The following is a 24,632-nucleotide window of genomic DNA, read 5'->3' on the forward strand; positions in this document are numbered from 1 at the left end:
GAAATTTGCAACTCATACAACTGAAGGGACTCATATTCAGATTATTTAATGAGCTACATTATCAATAAGAAAAAGGTCCGTCCCCCCAACAAAGTGTGCGAAGGACTTAAATGGCAAATTTTCTCCTCCAGAAGGAAATTACAATGGGAATAAGTATATGGGAAGGATTTCAACTTTATTATAATAATATCACTATTTTCCACCTCCCCATTTTGTTCCACTGGAAGGTCTTCAGAAACAATAATATACATGAAGCTGTCATCTCCTAGGTAACAATGGCTTCTTTTGGGATAACGCCTGAAGAATGTTCCTAAAGCTGTTTTACAGTTAACTTTTTTTTAATAAGTAAAAGGAGTGCACTCTAAAAAATAATAAAAAAGCATAGTATAGTAAATACATAAGCCAGTAACACCGTCATGTATTATCAGGTATTAGGTACTGTACATAATTGTATGTGCTATACTTTTATATTACTGGCAGTGCAGTAGGTTTGTTTATACCAGCATCACCACAAATATGTGAGTAATGCATTGTGTTACATCAGTATGATGACTAGGATGTCACTAGGTGGTAAGAATTTTTCAGCTCCATTATAATGTTGTGGGACCACCATTGTATATGTGATCTGTTGTTGACTGAATAATTTTGCAGCATATGACTGTAAACCAAAATTAGATAATAACTGGGAAAATGTTTATTAATAAAATATAAAGTGAAAAATAGTGACTTTTTAAAAAAGCTGATAATACAATATTAAATATACCAAATATTAACAATCTGGATGAATTATCTTTCTACCTTTCTGCTTTTCCTGAAGTTAATATATATTATATATAAGTAAAACATGAATAAGATTTTAAGAAAATGTGTGCCTAGTTAAGCATAAAATTTTATATCATCTAATTTTTCATGTTTATCCTATTGTAGGAACATTATACTTTTCTTTTTTCTACTGTACTTATTTCTGATTTTTAGGACCTGTTACTTAGAAACCTAATCTTTAGTTATTTCATTTTAAATAATCATTTTTACAGGTATTTGATGCAAATGGAGTTGACGTTACTCCTCGACCTCTTTACCATCCAGATCCACATAGTGGTACAGCAAAGCCAAATAAACTCTTGACATCACAAGAAGGATCACTTGGTTCAGAATTTATAGCTTCCTATAGCCTTTATCAGAATACAATGAATCCTAGTATGTTAGGGCAGTTTACAAGGTAAAGTATACTGTTCTATAGCTCTTTTTTGTATCATATATATTCTTTCCATTTAAATTGCATATATGAAACGTAGATATCAGTTGTCTCAATTCCTCCAGCTTGAATCTATCATCCTATTATGCCATCTCTGTGTTCCTTTCATGTTTTAATTGGATGCAGCACTCTTCATGTCTTAAGAGTTCCCATACACTCAGAACAAAAGTTTTGTGAAAACTATATATATTTTACTCAAGATTTCCTGAGAAACCAAAATATGGGACTAACATAACGTACAGTTAATTGTAAATTCTCATTAGACATTTTTCTTCAGCTTCTTTTGTGCTGCATTTTATGGAAAGAGATGGCTTTCCTTTTTTCACCTATTCTCCCATGAAAATTTCTGTTCTGTTAGGGTTTGATTTCTTTCTTATTTTATAATACAGAGCAATTATATTCTGCTCTAGAGGCCGTCTCAAAATCTGCATACAAAAAACATGCACTTTTCCAGTGAAATTAAAGATACTCCGATAAACTTGACATAATCTTTTGGTGAGCAGTTGCGACTATAAATAGAAAGGGGGGGAAAAAAGCATGTAATATCATGGAGTAACGTTAAATTCATTTGTTTAAGGAAATTGTGTTTTGATTCTTCCATTGATTTCATGCTGAATATATATATTTTTAAATGAAATCTTAAGAGAGGACCTTTATGAAATTGAATAAATCACATTTTTAAGATGAGATTTGAACAATGAAGAGAAGCCAGGTAAAAAAATGAAAGGAAAAGTATTCTAGGCTAAGGCTCTGAAGTAAGAGAGCTTTGTAAGATTGAGAAGCTGGAAAAAAAAAGGTAAATGAAGAGTGACAATGAAGGTGAAGAGATTAGGTAGGGTGAATTTTGTATTTTGGTACTAAATGTATTGGGAATTCATTGAAGGACTTTAAGCATATGTTTGATGTGTCTTTCCTCTGAGAAATATTTTTAATAACTTTTTAGTTTAATGAACATTAGAAATAAACTGTTTAAAATTTAATTTTTTTGTTTTGTTTTGTTTTGAGACAGAGTCTCACTCTGTTGCCCGGAATAGAGTGCCATGGCGTCAGCCTAGCTCACAGCAACCTCAAACTCCTGGGCTCAAGCAATCCTCCTGCCTCAGCCTCCCTAGTAGCTGGGACTACAGTCATGTGCCACCATGCCCAGCTAATTTTTTCTATATATTTTTAGTTGTCCAGCTAATTTCTTTCTATTTTTAGTAGAGACGGAGTCTCGCTCTTGCTCAGGCTGGTCTCGAACTCCTGAACTCAAACGATCCGCCCGCCTCGGCCTACCAGAGTGCTAGGATTATAGGCATGAGTCACTGCGCCCAGCCTAAAAATTAATTTCAATCTATTTTACTTATTATAGTATATTTGATTTCTACATCTGATAAAGTTCTAATTTATATATTTAATTACCCATAAGGACTTCTAAATAAATAAGTAATGTTGATTATTAAAGGTCAGTTTTAGGAAGCAGTACAATTTCTAAGTCAAGTGTATCGACAACTGAATCAATAGCAGAAGACATAGAAGAACCATCTTTTAAGCGAGAAAGATTGACTAGTTTTACAGGTAATGAAAATACACTTGCTCATTTCAGTAACAGTCCATTATTTATTTAGTCAATATGCTTATTATTTGTTGGGTACTTGAAATAAAAGAAGTATGGTAATGATTTCCAAATGCTGACTTGTGGAATAGCTAGCTACATGAGAATTACCAGGGGAATATGTCTCTATTTTTTTCTTAAGTTCCCAAGGTGATGTTTTTGAACTATCAGCCTGAGGAATTATTGCCTATGTGCTAGAGCTCAATTTCTAACTTGGGAGACAAATAATTCTGATACATTTGTGATCAGTTCCATAATGACATATGTGGAATGTGATGGGAGCGCTTAGAAAGTAATGATTAACTCCATTGAGGTGCGGAAAAAAAGGCTTCACAGAGAACATTACTGATTTTTGAATTGGGTTTTTAAAGATGATTAGTCATTTGTCAGGAGAACAAATAGGGGAAGCCCAATCCAGGCAGAGGGTAAAATATGAGGTAATACAAAGGATTATGAAAATGAAGATACGAGAATAAGGAAATAATAGATGATCAAAATTTCTGGAAGAAAGGATTACTTACTTGAGGGATACTTACTTTGGAGTGCAATAAAGATATCTTTTTCTCTGAAATGATGAGTGATTGGTGAAGATACTGATAAGATTGGAAAAGTGGTGCTTTATGGACTCTACTTTTGGTGTTAGGAGATGTAAGAGAAATGCTTCTGACAGCAAATAACAGAATATACAACTAACATGAACTTAAACAGATATTTATTTTTCTCACATTAAAAGAAGAGACAGACAGCTTTTGTCTTTGCCTTTTTTTGGCTCAATTTTGTAAGAATTTTGATTGGCAGTTCTGCTATTCTCTTTCCCAAAGCCTTTTCTTCTTGCCTCATGGTCTCAAAGTATCTTCCCCAGCTCTGGGCATTTTATCCACATTAAAGGCAGAAAGAAGAAAAAAGGCAGTAGCACCAGTCACACCTCTTTCATTTATCAGGAAAGTAAAAAAATTTCCTAGAAGCCTTTCCCCTTCCTTTATATTTTTGCTTTCATCTCATTGGCCAGAACTGTGTCACATGGCCACCTTTAGCTTCAAGAGAGGCTGGGAAAGCGAAATAGCTGATTTCCCAACCTCTATTAATGGAAAGAGGCAAGGGAAGGGAGAAGGGGTAAGGAATAAAAACTTAAACAAATAACAACTAGTAAATGATTTTTATTGTCACATATTTTAGATTTACGAGTTACGAAGGCAACAGCTGAAAAAATAACAAAAGAAGACCTGGAGCGGAATATAGAGATAATACTCACAGAGACAGAAACACTGAGATTTTTTGACTTGCCAACAGTCATGGTCTCTGTAGAAGCTGAAGAAGCTGAGAAAGTAGCGTATGTATGGTTCAGTTGTCTACATAGCTTCTGTAATTCAAATGCTAAACCAGGGGTTCTTATCCTTGTTTCTGTGAAGGGTCCTTGGGGATTGCTGGATATATTGGGGGAGGGTATGTTCCCAAAGAAATTATAAGTCAAGATATATAAGTGTCTTGTGAAATTATATGGAAAGTGTTTTATGTTGTATGTAAATTTTTCTAAAGGAATAACCCATAGCTTTACCATATTTTTTAAATAATTAGGTGAATTTCCAAGCCAAAGAATAAAAGAAGCTTTTAAGTCTTTATATAGGTTTTAGTTATTTTTTATACATATATAAGTTATTTTCCATTTAAAAAGAACTGACATTTTATGTTTAAAACTTAAGAAGAGAAAATATGGGGAAATAAATGAATTTACTATGTTGGAACAGTTTTTTATTTTTCTTTATTAATGAACATAAATAGATTATTAGTTTTGGCCTCATGTGTTTTGACACTCTGTTGTTAGGCACATACACATTAAGGATTGTTATGTTTTCTTTTTTTTTTAATGAAACTATAAAATATGAGAATGTTATGTTTCGTTGGAGAATTGACCTCTATCATTTTGTAACACCCCTCTTTATCCCTGGATAATTTTTCATGCTCTGAAGTCTGCTCTGTCTAAAATTAATATAGCTACTATAAATAGATTATTAATAGTTATTCAGATTATTTTGCCTCAAATATTGTTTGAGTATAATTCATAGTAGTAAAGAATTTATCACTAAAATAATTTTAGGATCTTATCCCTTAAAATATAAAATATTATAAAAGTTATTTGGATTATAAAATATAGTATATTTAGATTGAGAATAGCATACTTTTAAACACTCATAAGAAGTAAGGGAAAGCTCCTAGGACCCACCCCTCCAAAAAAGGAAAGGAAAAAACAAGAAAGGGATAGATAACCAATTTGAAATCAGAGAGAGAGTGAAGCTGAGGACAAATGTTAATATTAGCACATGGATCTGGAGCCCAAAATGTAAGTCTTGGGTTTCTCCCTTAAAATTAAGAAAGCTGAAAGAGAGATTCTTGTATTAAGCCAAGACCCTCAAAAAGAGCTTAATTATCTCAGTTGGTCTTAGGTCAGTAGGGTCTTCTGGCTACTGTAAGAAGCAAACACAAATCTCTGGAGGAAAGCATACCGCATTTAGGATTTTAAGATTCCCTCAGATTGAATTTGGTAAAAATACACCAAACCATTGAAGAAGCAAGTCATTATGGATAAGAATAAACAGAAATAATAAACCCTAACTCTTGTTCCTGAGGACTATAGATATTTATATTATCAGATATAGAGTATAAAATGTGTGAAATGTTTAAACAAATAAGAGACAGAGTTAAAACATGATTAACATTAAGAAATCAAAATCATGACTCACATTTAGAAAAATAGCTAAAAAACTTTAAAGTATGTTTATATAATTGTTGAAAATAAAGAGTAAACATTGATTTAAACATTATATTAGACGTAATTGAATGGAGATTTAGTGAATTAGAAAATACATCTGAGTAAATTATACCAAACCAAGCTTGGAGAGAAAATGAAATATTAAATATGAAAGAGAAATTTAAAAATGTTGACAATAGAATAATGGTCTAACATATATCTAATCAGAATTTCAAAAGAGCAGAATAGCAAGAATAGAGGAGAAGTACTATTCAAAGAAAGTAGGTAAGAACTTTCCCAAACTATTGAAAGACACCATTCCACAGAAATAGGAATAAATAAAAAGAAATCTACAAAAAAGAAATGTACTCAGTGCATTGTACTGGCACTCCAGAATACAAAATAGAAAGAGAAGATTATAAAAATAGAAGAAAAAATATAGGGAAAAATATCACCTCCAGACAAACAAACTGACAACATTATTAGGGATAGAGGTTACTTCCTAATGATTAAAGTAAAAGATTTAAACACACCTCTCTTAATTATTGATAGGTTAACCAGAGAATAAATTAGTATGGCCATAGAAAATTAGAATAAAAACTTAATTTAATGGTCATATACAGACCTCTGCACCCAATAATTAGACAACACATTCTCTTCAAGCATACATGGAACATTTATAACATCATCTGTACACACGGCCATGAAGCAAGGTCTCAAAAATTTCAAAGAAGTGAAATTATACAAACTAAATTCTCTGGCCACAATGCAGTGAAGTTAAACTTTAATAACATAAGCCACGTGGTGGCTCAATCCTATAATCCCAACACTTTGGGAAGCCGAGGTGGGAGGATCACTTGAGGCCAAGAGTTTCAGACCAGCCTGGGCAACATAAAGAGGCCCCCATCCATATTTAAAAAAAAAAGAAAAACAAATTTAAGAAAATTAATAACAAAAAACTCAACGAAAACACTAAAACAGACACACATTGACATACACATTTGAAATTTCCAAAGCATGTTTCTAAATTCCTCATGGATCAAAGAAGAAATCATAATAGAAATTTTAAAAGTATTCATAACTAAAACCTATGTGGAGTTACTGTTAGCATATTATTGGTAGGTATTGAAAGTAGTAGAGATGTTGAAAGGTACAGTGTAAAAGACTTCTTTGCAAGTCATTTAATGCAATCCTTTTTTTTTTTTTTATTTTTTTGAGAGAGTCTCACTCTGTTGCCCGGGCTAGAGTGCTGTGGCGTCAGCCTAGCTCACAGCAACCTCAAACTCCTGGGCTCAAGCAATCCTACTGCCTCAGCCTCCCAAGTAGCTGGGACTACAGGCATGCGCCACCATGCCAGCTAATTTTTTCTATATATATTTTTAGTTGTCCAGCTAATTTCTTTCTATTATTTTAGTAGAGACGGGGGTTTCGCTTGCTCAGGCTGGTCTCAAACCCCTGAGCTCTAACGATCCGCCTGTCTCAGCCTCCCAGAGTGCTAGGATTACAGGCGTAAGCCACCATGCCCAGCCTAATGCAATCTTTTCCAAAGGATTTTTTGAACTCTCACTTTACCTTTTGGTACAATCCACATTAATGAAAGTATTAATATTTTAAAGAAAAGAATAAAGAGATGATATGTGTGGTAATAATTTTTATTAATAAGTTGAGTATACCTTATGTTTTACAGCCAGAGAAACAGGAAATATGACATCCTTTGTAGAAATAGATTAGGCAATGACCTATATGTTGAAAGGATGATGCAGACTTTCAATGGAGCACCAAAGAATAAAGATGTTCAATGTGAAAAAATCATAATGGAAGACAAAGGTAATTTGTTTTATTCTGCTTGATAAAATACCTTATTTTAATATATGTTCTTTGGGTTTGTCAATCAATAAATAAATGTTGAACTATATAAAGCAAAAATAGAAATAATTTGGCCAAATCACAGTAGTGGTTGAGTTCTATGATCTGTAGCTTTCAGAATTTGACAAATAAGTTAACAAGTAGTAAAGAATAGAAGATTTGAATAACATAATTATCAATCTTGATTTTTATGCATGCCTATGTTATAGAATTTTATATTTTTTAAATGTTCATGAAACATTTATAGTAACTGATTATTGGCTGGTACAGTGGCTCACGCCTGTAATCTCAGCACTTTGGGAGGTCAAAGAGGGAAAATTGCTTAAGGTCAGGAGCTTAAGACCAGCCTGGGTGACATAGCGAGACCCTGTCTCAACAAAAAGTAAAAAACATTATCAAGCATGGTGGTCCACGCCTATAGTCCCAAGTACTCAGGAGGCTGAGGCAGCATGATCACTTGAGCCCAGGAGTTTGAGTTTACAGTGCACTATGATTGTGCCACTGTACTCCACTCTGGGTGACAGAGCCAAGATCCTGTCTCTAAAAAAAAAAAGGATCATACTATGATCCTCCCTCTGCCTCAGCCTCCCACATTGCAGGAATTACAGGTGCAAGCCACTGCACCCAGCCGATTCTTCTTGGTAAAATATTTGAAATAAAAAGCAAGCTTCTTGCTTAAATGTGAACCACTAGAAATAATAATTGCTATGATTCAATAAATATAAGAACCATAAAATGGGGTCACCACAATTATTCACGTTGTTTTGGCAGTTCCAACTTTTTCTGTAAGACAAAGACAGATATGGGATGTTAGTATTTATAAGGAGAAAACCAAATTATCATTATTTGTAAGTGACCTTAATGTCTACTTAGATACCTCAAGAGCATCAGCTAAAGAACAATAGTTCCAGGATGATGCAACAAAATGGCAGAGTAGGTAGTCCTAACAACATGTCCCTCCACAGAAATGCCCCCACCATTAAACAAAAACTGTCAGCATGAACTTTGTTAGAACTCTGGAAAATAGTCAAAGGTCTACAACAACCAAGCAAGTACTGGATCAAGAAAAAGTCAACTTAGAATTGCTAGGAAAGCTTTGTAGCGTCTTTACTTGCTCTTGCCTACTCCCCTCCCTAGTGTGATAGTGGTCTTAATGATAACAGCCTACCTTACCAATGTGAGACCCTGGCTCATGGTTCCAGAGGGAACATAGCACATCTTATTCTCAAAGAATTCAGTTTGTCTGTTGTATCCTGTCTGGGGACTACCTAAAGGGCTGATATAAGCATTTGTCTTTTTTTCACCAAACTTGAAACTCTCCCAAGCAATAAAGCAGCTACACATAAGGCATTCCTCAAAAGCATTCTAAGGAAAATGAGCAATTCACTGCTACTTGAGGCAAGAGAATACAGTTGAGTCAAACAAGAGACATGTTAAAAGCCTGAGAAAGAAAGCTGGAAAGTGAGTTTCTTTGGGAAATCAGAGTACTGAAAAAGGCCTCCCTATACAGAGAAATTTAGAAAGTCACACGTATGTCTATGGCAGGATGTGTGCTCAGAAAAGATCTCAGAACATCCTAAGTCTTTACCTGTGGCTGATTTCTAGGCTTAATACACATAAGGAAGTGAAGGCTAATGCATAGTTTTTAATAGTCTGGCTAAGTATTGAAGGAATATCTCAACACAGAACCACTCTGCAGAGACTGGGAGAGAGGTTTTTTTTTTTTTTTCTTTGTTTCTGTCCTTCTTTTTCTTTTCTTTTTCTTGGAGGTGGGAGTGGAGCGGGTGAGGGGAGATCTAGGCATTTAAGGAAATCTTTTTTTTGGGGGGGGGGGGGTCAGGGAAGCAGAGCCCTGGCCGGAAGCCAGGCACACATGCTTCCTCAAGGAAGTCTTTGTCAGGACACTAACTGACTACAAGCTAAAGAACAGAGCCTTCTGAGATGATAAATGACAGAGAACACAGACTTTACAAAAGTAGTTTTTAAAAAATCACAACGTAAACAAACTATCCATCTAAACTATAATACAAAAACCAAAAACTACAAACTGCAACTACTATCCACAGAAAACTACAAAAACAAATTCAGAGGAGAAGGAAAAATCTGAATTTAAGAGTCACCACATTATAATAATCAAAATGTTAAGCTTTTCAACAAAACATTACAAAAGATACAAAGAAACCAGAAGGTATGGCTCGTTCAAATAATAATGTAACAGAAACTCTTCCTCAGGAAGTAGAGACATTGGACTTCTAGACAAAGGCTTTAGATCAGTTTATTAAATATACTGATAGAGTTAAAGGAAACTATAGCTAAACAGCTAAAGCAAATGAAGAGAATGATGTATGAACAAATAAAGAATATAAATAAAGAGATAGAAATTATAAAAAAAACAAACAGAAATTCTGGAGGTTAAAAACTATAACAACTGAAATAGAAAAACTCATTAGAGTTTCACTAGCAGAGTTGAGCAGGAAAAAGAAGCAATCAGTAATTCTTAAAGATAGGTCAATTAAAATAATCCAGCCTGAGGAGCAGAAAGAAAAAAAAAAGAAAAATGAACAAAGCCTGAGGGACCTGCGAGGTGCCATCAGGCATTCCAAGATACACATAATGGGAATTTCAGAAAGACATTGGCGGAGAGAGATAAAGTGTCACAAAGGATGTTTAAAGAAATAAAGGCCAAAACATTTTCAAATTTGATAAAAGCCATGAATCTCCACATTCAAGAAGCTCAACAAACTCCAAGAAGCATAAATGGAGATCCATACTGAGACACATTATAATAAGACTATCAAAAGGTGAAGAGAGAATCTTGAAAGCAGCAATAAAAAAAATGACTCATCATGAACAAGGAATGCTCAATAAGTTTAACAGCCAATTTCTCAGAAACCATAGAGGACAGAAGTCAGTGGGATGACATATTTAAAGTGCTGGGGGGGGAAAAAACCTGTCAACCAAGAATTCTATATCCTTCGAAATGGAAGGGGAAATGAAGACATTCCCAGATAAACACTAAGGGAATTGGCTGCTAGTAGAACTGCCTTATACGGAATGCTAAAGGGAGTCCTTTAGGCATAAATAAAAAGACACTAACTTAACAGTAACTCAAAGCCATATGAAGAAAGAGAGAACACTAGTTAAGATAACTACACAGGCAAACACAAAAGCCAGTATTATTGTAATTTTGGTTGCTAATTCCTCTTTTTTTTTGCAATATGATTTAAAAGAAATATATAAAATAATAATTATAAGACTTAATGGAGGCTGGGCACAATGGCTCATGCCTGTAATCCTAGCACTCTGGGAGGCCGAGGCAGGCAGATCATTTGAGCTCAGGAGTTTGAGACCAGCCTGAGCAAAGTGAGACCCCATCTCTACTAAAATGTAGAAAGAAATTAGCTGGACAACTAAATATAATATAGAAAAAATTAGCCGGGCATGGTGGCACATGCCTGTAGTCCCAGCTACTTGGGAGGCCGAGGCAGTAGGATCGCTTGAGCCCAGGAGTTTGAGGTTGCTGTGAGCTAGGCTGATGCCATGACACTCTAGCTGGGGCAACAGAGTGAGACTCTGTCTCAAAAAAAAAAAAAAAAAAAAAGACTTAATGGGCACACAATGTGTATAGATGTAATTTGTTAAAACAAAATAAAACGGGTGGTGGGATGGAGCTGTAGAGCAGAGTTTTTGTATACTTTTGAAGTAAGGTGGTATTAATTTAAAACAGATAGTTAAAATTTTAAGAAGTTAATTGTAATCCTCAGAGTAACCACCAGGGAAAGAACTAAAAAATTACAGAAAATAAAATGTGAAAGAAATCAAAGTGGCACAGTACAAAAATATTAAACTCATAAGAAGGCAATAATAAAGGAATTGAGGAACAAAGAAGAGAAAAGACATAAAGAATGCAGTAGCAAAATGGCAGAACTAAGTCCTTTCTTATCAGTAGTTACTTTAAATATATTATAAATGAATTAAACTCCAATTAAAATGTAGAGTGGCAGAATGGATTAAAAGAAAAACAAGGTGATCCAACCATAGTGAGACTTAGTTTGCTCAAAAGACACAAATATGTGTAAAAGAATGCAAATCATAACCAAAATAAATCTGAGATGGCAATACTAATATCAGAAAAAAACAGACTTTAGAGAAATTATTGCAAGAGAAAAGAACATTATAAATTGATAAAAGATTCTGTTCATAAGAAAATATGACAATTGTAAACATATACACACCTAATAAGAGAGCCCCGAAATAGATGAAGCAAAAATAGACAGAATTAAAAGGAGAAATAGACAATTCAATAATAGTTGGAATTTTAATATGCTAATAATGGACAACTAGATAGAAGATCAACAGGAAAATATAGGACTTGAATAACAATATAAACCAACTAGAAATAACAAAACATATACAGAACACTTCATCCCAATAGAGCAGCATAGACATTTTTCTCAAATTCACATGGAACATTCTCCAGCATCATATGTTAGGACACAAAATAAGAGTTGATAAAATTATAAATATTGAAATCATCCAAAGAATCATTTCTGACAATGTAATAAAACTGAAAATCTACAACAGAAGATAAGGTGGAAAATTCACAAAGATATAGAAATCAAACAACACACTCTTAAACAATTCAGTGGCTCAAAGAAGAACACACAGGGGAAATTAGAATATACTTTGAGACAAATAAAATTGAAAATACAACATACCAAAATTTATGAAATGTAGTAAAAGCAATGCTTAGAGGGAAATTTATAGCTGTTGATACATTAAAAAAGAAGAAAGACCTCAAATTAATAGCATAAATTTACACTTTAAGGAACTAGATAAAGATCTAACTAAATCCAAAGCTAGAATAAGGAAGGAAATAATAAAGATTAGAGTGTTGATAAGCAAAATAGAGAATAAGTAAACAAAAGAGAAAATCAACAAAAGCAAAAGTTAGTACTCTGGAAAGGTCAACAAAATTGACAAAACTTTGGCTAGATTGAGTAAGGGAAAAAAGGGAGAAGACTCAATTTACTAAAATTATAAGTGAAAGTAGGACTAGTTTACAAAAATAAAATGAATTATAAGGGAATGTTATAAACAATTATATGCCAACAAATTATTAATAGATGGCTAAATGAAATGGATAAGTTCCTAGAAACACACAAGCTACCATAACTCCATCCAAGAATAAATAGAAAATCTAAACCGATCTATAAGTAAAGAGACTGAATTAGTAATTTTAAAAAACTGTCATTAAAGAAAATCCCAGGACCAGATGGTTACACCAGCAAATTCTACCTTTTATTTAAAGAAGAATTAGCATTAATTCCAGTAACAATCTTTCAGAAACAGAATAGAAGGGAATACTTCCAAACTCATGAGGCTTGCATTACCTTGATACCAAACCCAGATAAAGACAACACAATAAAACAGAACTACAGACCAGTATTCCTTATGATTTTAGATAAAACAATCTTCAAAAAAATACTTTTTTTCATAGTATGGGGGAAAAATGCTAATAACCTGAAACCACTGCATATTAAAAGAATTATACACTATAATCAAGTGGGATTCAACATATGGAACTAAATCAATATAATATACAACATTAATAGTATGAAAAAAAAACTCATGTGATTATCTCAATTGATGCAGAAAAATTATTAGACAAAATGCAACACTGTGATATGATAAAAAAAACTTGACAAACTAGGAATAGAAAGAAATTTCTTCAACTTGATGAAGGGCATTTATGAAAAAAGCCCACAGCTGGCCTTATATTCAATACCTGGAAACTTTCCCTCTAAGATCAGGAATAAGACAAGGATGCCTACTTTATCAGTTTCTATTCAACATTGCTGGAAGTACTAGCCTAAGCAACTAGGCAAAAAAAAAAGAAAAGAAAAGAAAAGGCATTAAGTTGGAAAGGAAAAAATTAACTCTTTCTATTCGCAGATGACATGATCTTATATATAGAAAACCCTAAAGAATCCACATAAAAAACTATTAGAGCTAATAAATTCAAAAAGTTGCAGAATACAAGATCAACACACAACATTCAGTTGTATTTCTGTGGAAGAATAATGAACAATAATAAAATTAAGATAATGATTCCATTTACAATAGCACCAATAATAATTAAATACATATGAGTAAATTTAACCAGGGAGATGACAGACTTGCATACTGAAAGCTACAAAACATTGATTGCTGAAAGAGATTAAAGACACCAATAAATGAGAAGATACCTGTTTATATACTGAAAGATTTAATACTGTTAAGAGATCAATACCACCCAAAGTGATCTACAGATTCAATGCAATCCTTATCAAAACCCCAATGACATTTTTGCAAAAATAGAAAAAAATCCTAAAATTCACATGGAATATCAAGGAACCCTGAATAGCCAAAACAATCTTGAATAAGAACAATGAGAAATAAGCTTTCTTTAATAGTATGTAACTATAAAATTAGAAAGTTATATTCATTATTACCAATCTTTTACATGATATTAGGGCATGTGGTTTGAGATTTTATTTTTTAACAGCTTTATTGAGGTATAATTGATATGCAAAAACTGCAGATGTTTAATACATACAATTTGATGGGTTTGAGATTTTCTTTTTCTTAGGTTAAACTTGTTCAAATGAACAAATGTAACGATGGTACCCAAACTAAAATTAGCAGTCATCTGTTATCTTCAAATAAGAAACCCAAATATCTTGCATTGCTTATTTATGATGTGTACGTTTATTTATATAGCAATTATTTTATTAGTGACCATGTAACAATATATTTCTATATGCTAAACCTTCTAAACTTTCAGTTAAAGGGAAGAAAAAGGGAATTAAATATTCAAAGATATAATTTCTTTCTAAGATCTATTCATAAACATGGAAATTGTACCCTTTTCAATTTGGCAAACTATACTAGTTATCCTGTGCGTGAGTTTATTAGATGGTATTAAGTTCATTAAGTTCATTTCTTAACTCATATTAAGAAATTTGAGTTAACATTCTTACCCATTGAAAACATCAAGATATTAGAACTCATTCATTTTATATTAGGAAAATAATAGTTGTAGTAATGAAGTTGCTGCAATTATTAGATCCAGATTCTATTTTGATTCTTAAGGTAAAGAATTCTTTATTAGATCACCATCTTTTAGCTGCAAGTTTGGTAAATTTAGCATGTAGGAACATATTGTTACATGATCACTGATAAAATAATTGCTGCACAGCATTACAAATCAGCGGTAAAAGAGGTTGGAGCTTTTTAAAGTATTATTTGAAGATAAATAACATTGCCAATTTTTGTTTGGAGACCATTGTTATATTTGATGATCTGAACACAGTTAACTAAAACTAAAATTTTAAAAGAGAAGATAATAACCATACTACTGTACAAGTTTTTGAAATCAGAGTCTATTATTTTCCCAGCAGGTACAATCTTTTCATATAATAGTTATTTGGGAAAGTTTACCTAATAAAAATGGAATCATCCTTGCAAATAAACAGATCTGTTGAGTATAACATATTATATGTTAACCATAAATAAAGGAACATAAAAATTATTATAACATAGTTGCCCAGGTTCATATCAGCAAGGCAGTCCTGTAATTACAGACTTGGGATTATGTTGCACCAGTGTGGGTAGAGGAGAAAGACGTGCGTGGTCAGAAAGGATGGTGAGGATAATTTGGAGCCATCCCTAAAGCACTAAGGTATTTGTAGATGCTAATAGTGTGCTGACTAAGGATCTCTTGAAGTGTCCTTATGTTTTATTTCTTTGTCATTTTTATTCACTTCCTGGCATTATTGTAAAACAATAGTGTTTTTTTAAAATAAATAGTAGATATTCTTTTTTAAAAATTAAAAAAGGTTTTTTAGAGGTAGGGTCTCACTATGTTGCCCAGGTTGGAGTGTAGTGCTATTCGTAGGTGTGATCATGGCACACTATTACCTCTAACTCCTGGTCTCGAGCAATCCTCCAGCCTGAAGCAGTCTTCCTTCTTCAGCCTCCCAAATAGCTGGGATTACTGGCACAGGCCACTGTGCCCGGCAACAGTAGATATTATTTTAAATTTTGCTTTGACTAGCTATGTATAATGCTGAAACATGGGAATTTGGTTTAAAGTAATCTTTACCTTTTTGTCTATTTAGGCATAATGTCTACTGCCTGGGATTTGTATGATTCTTATAATGCTGTGGAACTTCCACCTTCATCAGTACAACAATCTATTACTGAGTCAAGTAGTAAAGCTGGTGTACTTCCTAAAGATCGAGACCAAAGATCGCAAGGGAGCGCTATGGAAAAAAGTAAGATTTTGTTTATTTCAGTTTTTTAAAATGATTTTCATATGACATTTTAAATAAATTCCTTTTTTGCAGTTATAATACAATGTTTTCTTTCTGATGGACCATGAAAAGTACAACTTTTACTCAGAAATAGCATTGTTACTCTTTCACATTGTCTTAGACTCAACAGAAAAATTTATTTTTTATTGGATACCTGTCAAAAGTTTCTTTCTCTAGTGTTTCTTTACTTGCTCCTAAGCTCTCTTTCATACATGTGAGTTTCTTCATTTTCTTTCTCCCTTTCTTTAGATTAGATAATTTATAAGAAAAAGAATATACACTACTTATATGATCACTTAAAATGGAGATACATTGACAATGGCTCTTAATTTGGGGCTATTTTACTTCTCCAGGGGACATCTGGCAATGTCTGAAGACACTAAAGGTTGTTATGACTACGAGGGCATCTTGTGGTTAGATGCCAGGGATGCTGCTAAAAATCTTTTTTACTATACAAAATAGCCCCAACAACAAAGAATTATCCAACCCAAATTTTCACTCTCCCCATTGTTCTTTTTTCCTTTCTGATGTTCCAAAATTCCTTTTCTCATTATCTTTGTTTAGAGAACTTCTTTTAACCATTCTTAGGGAAGATTTTTTTTTGGAGACAAATTCTCTTATTATTCCTTCACCTGAGAATATGGTATTTGAATTTCCTCTTTATTCCCATAGGGTATCTTCATTGGTTGTAGAATTCTGGACTGACAGATCTTTTCATTCAGAACTTAGAGAATAGGTGCCATTTTCTTCCGGCCTCCAGGGTTTCTAACGAGAAATCTGCTATTATTCAAATTATTTCCCCCTTATCATTTCTCTATCACTGTTTTCTAGGTGTTTTTTTTTTTTTTTCTTTCTTTCTGTTTTTAGGAATTTGAGTATGGACAGGTGTGGTGACTCAAGCCTGTAATCCTAGCACCTTGGGAGACTGGGGCAAGAGGATCACTTGAGGCCAGGAGTTCAAGACTAGCCAGGGTAACATAGCAAGATCTCATCTCTACAAAAAATTTTAAAAAATTAGCCAGGTGTGGTGGCATGCACCTGTAGTCCTAGCTACTTGGAAGGCTGAGGCAGGAGGATCACTTGAGCCCAGCAGTTCGAGGCTGCAGTGAGCTATGATCAAGCCTCTGCATCCTAGCCTGGGCAACAGAGCAAGACCCCATCTCTTTTTTTAAAAAAGTTTGAGTATGATGTGTCTTGGTGTATAGTATTTCTTTGGATTTATCCTCTTTGAGATTTATTCAGTTTCTTGAATTTGTTCATTACTGTCCTTTGCCAAATTTTAGAAGTTTTCGGTTATTAATTTCTTCAAGTACTTTTTCAGTCCCACCCTCTTTCTACTATCCTTCTTGGATAACAACAAGATGAATGTTAGATCTTTTGTTACAGTCTCGTGAGTTTCTGAGGCTCTGTTCATTTTTCTTTTTTTTCAGACTATATTCTCTCTATTTTTGAGACTGTGTAATTTCTATTATTCTCTCTTCAAGTTCACTGATTTATCTTTTTCCTATGTCCACTCCATTCTGCTCTTGATCCTGTCAATTGAGCTTTTAATTTTGGTAATTATATTTTTCAGTTCTAAAATTTCCATTTGGTTCTTTTCATTTGCTAAGACTTTCTAGTTCTTTGATGATACTTTCTATTTTTTCATCTGTTGCAGGGCATGTTCATAAATACTTGTTGAAGCATTTTTATCATGTCTACTTTAAACTCTTTGTCAGATAATTCTACCATCTCTGTCATTTCTATATTGGTATCTACTGTTTTGCTTTGTTTTGTCATTTGAGTGAAGATTTTCTTGGTTCTTAGTATGATGAGTGACTTTCAAGCAAAACCTGGACATTTTGGGTATCATGTTATAAGAGTCTGGATCTTTTTTAAACTTTTCATTTTAACAGGCTTTGTTTGACACTGTTCTGGCAGTGGGGGTCACTGCCTCATTATTGCTAGGTTGGGGTAGAAGTCCAGGTTCTCCACATGACCTTCAATGACACGTGAGGGAGGGATATTTTCGTTGCTGCTGGATAAGCTCTGGTTTCCATTGATACCTCCATGGCTGGAAGGTATAGGAGTGCTTCATTACGGCTCTACAGATGGCCTCCACTGACACCACAGAGTGGGGACTGGCCTGCCTCATTACTGCCGGGTACTGATGAGAGTTCTGACTCTTTTCCAGTCCAACTCTGGATACTTCAGTGGGGAGAGTGAGGGGCACCTTGTTACTTCCAAGTGGACATGGAATTCCAGCCTCCCCAACTGGTCTGCTCTGACACTATAGGAAGGGGAACACTATCATTATGTTTTGTAGGGATAAAAGTCCTTGCTCCCTACTGGCTCTTGTCTGACACTGCACACTGTGGAGGGTCAGGGTATTGCAATGCATTGTTAAAGCCTGGTGAGGGTGGAAGTCTAGGTTCCCATATGGCCTTTGTAGCATGGATGGGGCTACAATTTTTTTCCTGTGGTATTTGGCTGGAGTAGAATGGTCGTCATCTAAAAGCTTGCTTTCTTTCAAGGCTGCTCCTTTGGCTAGAGAGAGGAGGCTTCTTTTTGGGATTTTGTTTGTCTGTGCCCATTGGTGTTTCCACATTGCTGGCTTCTTCAGTGTCATGTCTGGAATATGTGAGGCAAAAAGAATACCCATTCCTTCTCTCCACCTTTCAAAGCCTCCTTATTTTTTATTTATGTGATGTTCAGTGTGTTTAATTGGATTTAGTAGGAGGAATAAAGAAAAGTGTGTTTATTCCATCTGTGAAGATGAGGAAGCAGGAGTCCCCTTCATTCTGTTTTTAAAATAAGAGTTTACTAAGTAGTGTGGTAAGCTGAAAAATAGTCCCCCAAATTTGTGCACATTTCAATTCCTAGAATCTGTGAATATGCTACCTTACATGGCAAAACGGATTGTCCAGATTTGATTACAATAATGATATTCAGATGGGGAGATTATACTGGACAATCTTATTGGGCTCAGTGTAATCACATGTGTACTAAAAAGTGAAGGACCTTTCCCAGTTGTGGTCTAAGAAAGAGATGTAATGAAAGAAGAAGGTCAGAGAAATGCAATCCATGTTGCTGTCTTTGAAGATGAAAGAAAGGTTGTAAGTGGCCTCTAGAAAAGTCAAGCAAAACATTTCTCCTATAGTGCCCCCAGAAAGGAACACAGCCCTGTCAACTTCTTGGTTTTAACTCTGTGACACCTATATCAGATCTCTAATTTATAGAACTGTAAGTTAATAAATTTGTATTATTTTAAACCACTGTAGTTTGTAGCAATAGAAATACAGTAGTGTAGTATTCCTATAAGGCAATCATCAAATCAGACCTTTAATCGGAGACTGATTATCACCTTATTTCAATTTGTTGTTGGTTTTTTTTTTTCTTTGAGACAGAGTCTCGCTCTCTTATCTGGGCTAGAGTGCTGTGGCATCAGCCTAGCTCACAGCAACCTCAAACTCCTGGGTTTAAGCAATCCTACTGCCTCAGCCTCCTAAGTAGCTGGGACTACAGGCATGTGCCACCACGCCCGGCTAATTTTTTCTACATATTTTTAGTTGCCTGATTAATTTCTTTTGAATTTTTAGTAGAGACGGGGTCTCTCTTGCTCAGGCTGGGCTCGAACTCCTGACCTAGAGCGATCTTCCCGCCTCGGCCTCCCAGAGTGCTAGGATTACAGGCATGAGCCACCATGTCTGGCCATCTTATTTCAATTTGAATAAAAAAATATAGAGATACAAATTATCTCATAGGGTTATCATTGCTTATGTTCTGAAAAACAGTACATTTTTTGATGGTTAAGAATTGTAAAATGAGATAATATATGAGCATTTTGCATGTGCTTGGTACTTAAAAGATATTCAATAAGTGTCTATTGACGTTGCAAATTGGAGGAAAACAAATACAAATGATGAAGTGTCATTTTTTAAATCTTTAGAATATATGAACCATCTAATATTATTTGGATATTTTATCATTGCATCATGTTTCTATTTTACAGATAGTGAAGCTAGTTCTCTAATGGATGTAGAAAATGTAATTCTGACAAAGATCCATGATGATGAGGAAGAGCACTCAGACACAGTATTAAAATCTGACAAATTTCGTCAGGACTTATTTTTTATGGAACGGGTTCTAATGGAAAATATATTTCAGCCAAAACTTGCTGCTTATCGTCAGCTTCCTGTTTTAAAAGGTATTTTTAAAAAATAATCACATTTAAACAAACTCAAATAATTTTAAAAAGTACATAGTATTATTATATATTTCTAAATGTAATCTCCAGACTGAGTTATCACTTATCAGAGACATGTTTACAAAGCTTTCAGTACTAAACATGTGAGTTTCAGTAGAGTACAAACTAGGGAGCCCACAAAAGAAGGTTGTTCCTTAGATTCAAAACTTCATAAGCATCTATGGCTCTTTTTTCTCCCTTATTCCTGCATTTAATTAGTTACTTATTTTTGCAGTACTTCTGCAAAGTACTGTAAAATATATTTCTATTGCCCTTGATACTGGCTTTTATTACCACTCCCTAATTTTATTGCAGGAGCATTATTCCTATTCTCGTTGCTACAAATCCCATCTCATAGAGTATTTTAAAGGATTTTAGATGTTATCTAATTCAACTTTTCAATATGTGAATGAAGAAAATGAAGGTTATAGAAAAACTTTGCAAGATTAAATAATAAGTGACAAAACTATCATTCAACCAAAGTCTCTTGTTCTCAAGTTCCAGTTCCCTTTCCACCATACCATTCTGGCTTGTTGATGTATCCTAAACACAGCATGGCACTGAACTGCTCAAAAACCTTCAGCACCTTCCCAATGACTAGAATAAATTATAAACCTCAGAGTATATCATTCAACAATACCTGCAATCTGGCCACAGACTACTTTATATCATTGTATTACTTTGGAGACTCTAAAAGTTAGCCGTATTAGATTTACCTGGTAATCCCCAGATAGAACCTAAATTTTCCTGCCTTAGTACCTTTCATTGGAATTTGCTTAACAGTCCACCCTTGTCCCCACTGCATTTTTGCCTGTTGTATTCCCAGCTTTCCAAAATGGATTAGAGTAAACTCCTTCATGAAATCTTTCTTGATTCTTCAAATCAAAATTAATATATATGGTTACAATAAAAAATTAGGTTACAGAATAGTATGTATGACAAATGGTTGTAAATCTTTTTTTCCTGCATTCATCTAGAGGAATATTAAAAAACTATGTTCCTTCTCTCATATTAGGTTGATATTTAGAAATTGTTATCATATATAAATTTTTCATCCTATATTTGAAGAGTTGTAAGGTTACAATTTACAGAGTACTGTAAATGTTGACATTTACAAAACAAAACTGTTGGTACATCACTCCTTTTAATGTGTCTAAGAAATAGAAATACTGTAGCAAATGTTTTAATGAGATATAATTTACATACAATGAAATGCATACGTTTTAACTGTATTTTTAAATACCTTTTGAAAATGTACAAAGCCATGTTACCAATACCCTTATCAAGGCAGAGAACATATTCATCAACCCTAAAAGCTACTTTGTGCTATTTTCTAAATAAACCTTAACTCCCTGATCCAAACCCAACCCTGCCCAGGCAGGCATTGACCTGATTTTGATCAACACAGATTAACTTTCTCTATTCTGGTATATCATATAAGTAGGTTCAGATAGTACATATTCTTTGCATCTGGCATCTTTCACTCAACATTAATGTTTTTGGGATTCATCTGGATTGATGTGTGTAAAAGTAGTTCATTTGAATATACCATAATGATTTGTTTATCCATTTGCCTGTTGATAGACACCTGGAGTATTTTCATTTGGGGGTTATTATGAGTAAAGCTGATATGAACATTTTCATGTGAGCCCTTTGGTATGCAAATGTTTTAATTTTTCTTGTAAAAATACCTAGGAATGGAATTATTGAGTCATTGGGTAGATGTTTAACTTTTTTAGAAACTGTGAAATGCTTTTCCAAAGTAGTTATACCATCTTATATTCCCACAGCAATGTGTAAGAGTCTCAGTTGCTCTACATTCTTGATAACACCTGATGTCGGCAATCCTTTTAGTGTTGTCCTAAAGACTCAGTGCTTGTTGACGTGGTTCATTTGGGCCATTTGAGTATCTTCTTTTGTTTACTGTTTGGTCAAGTCTTTTGCCCATTTAAAAATTCTGTTGTCTTTTTAAAAATCAAATTGTAATAGCTTATCTGGATACAAGCCCTTTGTTAGTTGCATGATTTGCAAATATTTTCTCTAAGTCTACGGCTTGCCAATTTCTTTTCTTTTCTTTTTTTTAATTTTAAAGCAGGGGGAGTCAGAAAGGGAGTTCAGTTTCCTTTTTTTTTTTGAGACAGAGTCTCACTCTGTCACTCTGGGTAGAGTGCAGTTCTGTCATCATAGCTCACTACAGGCTCAAACTACTGGGCTCAACCGATCATCCTGCTTCAGCCTCCTAAGTAGCTGGAAGTATAGGCCCATGCTACAATACCTGGCTAATTTTTCTATTTTTAGTAGAGATGGGGTCTCACTCTTCCTCAGGCTGGTCTCAAATTCCTGAGCTCAAGCAATCTTCCCACCTTGGCCTCCCAGAGTGCTAGTATTACAGGTGTGAGCCACCACACTGACCTAATTAATTTTCTTAAAAATGCCTTTTGATGAACAGAAGTTTTTAATTTTGATGAGGTCTAATCTATCAATTTTTTCTTTAATCAATTCTTTCCATTATATAACAAATCTTTGCCTGCCCCAAGGTTGCAAAGATGTGCTTCTAGGTTTGCTTCTAGAAGCTGTATAGTTTTAGCTTTTATGTTAAGGTCTGTTATCTATTTTTGGTTTTTTGAATTTTTATTTTCCATAAATTTTATTATGTATATTTAAGGTATACAATGTGATGTTACAAGATACATATATATAGTAAAATGTTTATTATAATGAAATAAATTAATGTATTTATCATATTATCTATTTTGAATTAATTTTTTATGAATAGAGTAAGGTAAGGTGTAATGTTCTTTTTTATTTTTCCCCCTCTATGGACCTCCAGTTGTTTCAGCATCATTTAAAAAAAGAGTTCTTCCCCCATTAATTACTTTGACACTTGATCAAAAATCATTCTACCTTTGGTAAAATAGAGGTTTATTTCTGGATTCTGTCTTGCTATTTGTTTATCCTATAGCAAATACCACACTGTATTAATTACTCCAGCTTTATACTATAGTAAGATTTAGAGTCAGATAGAGTATATCCTCTTAAATTGCTTTGTTCCTATGTGGCTTTGACTAGTTCCTTTTCATTTCCATGTGTATTTTATGGATTAACTTGTCAATTTCTACCAGAAAGTTTAACTGAGATTTTGATTTGGGTTTTGTTGGATCATAGATCAATTTGGGAAGAATTGACATTTTAACAATATTTAGTATTCTAATCTATGAACACTGTAAACGTTTCTATTTACTTAAGTCTTTTAAAATATTTATCAGCAATTAAAAAATATTTTCAACGTATAGACCTTGCTTATCTTTTGTTAAATTTATCCCTTAATATTTTGAATGCTATTGATTTCTAAAATTTAATTTCATAATTGTTTCATGCTACTATGTAGAAATCATTGATGTTGCATATTGACTTTCAACATTTGATAGCTTTCTTATTAGGTCTATTTGTTTTTGTGGATTCTTTAGAATTTATATACTGTCACTCATACCTTAATAATGGAGATATGTTCTGAGAAATGCATTGTTAGGCAATTTCATTATTGTCCAAACATTATAATGTATTATACAAATCTAGATGGTATAGAGTACTACACACATAGGCTATATGGTATAGGCTGTTGCTCCCAGGCTACAAACCTGTACAACATGTTACTGTGCTGAATACTGTAGGCAATTATAGCACAGTTGTAAGTATTTGTGTATCTAAACATACCTAAATATAGAAAAAGCACAGTAAAAATGTAGTATGAAAGATAAAAAATGATATACTTACATGGAACACTTAGAATGGAGCTTTTACAGGATTGGAAGTTGCTCTCGGTGAGTCATTGAGTGAGTGGCGAATGACTGAAGGCCTAGGATATTATTGTACATTACTGTAGACTATAAACACTGTATACTTAGGCTACACTAAATTTATTAAAACATTTTTCTTTATTATAAATTAATCTTGGCTTACTGTAAGTTTTTGACTTGGTAAATTTTGTAATCTTTTTTAACTTTTGACTCTTTTGTAGTAACACTTAGCTTAAAACGAATATGTTGTACAGCTATATACAAATATTTCTTTCTTTGTATCTTTGTTCTGTAATCTTTTGTCTATCTTAATCTTTTTTTTTTTTTTTTTTTTTACTTTTTAAGTGTTTTTCTTAAAAACTAAGTCAAAAACACACATATTAGCCTAGGCCTACACAGGGTCTGGATCAATATCACTGTCTTCCACTTCCACCCTTGTCCCATTGGAGGGTTTTCAGGGGCAGTAACGTGCATGGAGCTGTCATCTCCTATGATAACAACGCTTTCTTCTGGAATACCTCCTGAAGGACTTGCCTGAGACTGTTTTATAGTTAACTTTTTTTTAAAAGGTAGAAGTAATACACTATAAAATAACTATAAAAAGTATAGCAGAGTAAATATATAAAACAGTAACTAATAATTTATTATCAAGTATTATGTACTGTACCTAATTGTATTATGCTATATAGTACTTTTATACAACTGGCAGTGCAGTATGTTTGTTTATGCCAGCATCACCACACACACCGTAAGTAATGTGTTGTGCTACCATGTTTTTGGAATTTTTCAGCT

The 24,632-nt window shown here is 33.6% G+C and overlaps 1 protein-coding gene across 1 annotated transcript in view; it reads left to right on the forward strand.

The window, feature by feature from the left end:
* DNAI4 (dynein axonemal intermediate chain 4) overlaps window positions 1–24,632 on the forward strand; it is an 80,848-nt gene that overhangs the window by 26,434 nt on the left and 29,782 nt on the right. Inside the window, exons 3-8 of the mRNA XM_045547798.1 lie at window positions 1,035–1,219; window positions 2,700–2,812; window positions 4,026–4,179; window positions 7,283–7,422; window positions 15,624–15,779; window positions 19,810–20,004. Coding sequence (XP_045403754.1) covers window positions 1,035–1,219; window positions 2,700–2,812; window positions 4,026–4,179; window positions 7,283–7,422; window positions 15,624–15,779; window positions 19,810–20,004 — 943 coding nt within the window. The remainder of the gene's footprint in view (window positions 1–1,034; window positions 1,220–2,699; window positions 2,813–4,025; window positions 4,180–7,282; window positions 7,423–15,623; window positions 15,780–19,809; window positions 20,005–24,632) is intronic.

The sequence above is a fragment of the Lemur catta genome, chromosome 3, assembly GCF_020740605.2.
Source record: "Lemur catta isolate mLemCat1 chromosome 3, mLemCat1.pri, whole genome shotgun sequence".
Taxonomy (NCBI): domain Eukaryota; kingdom Metazoa; phylum Chordata; class Mammalia; order Primates; family Lemuridae; genus Lemur; species Lemur catta.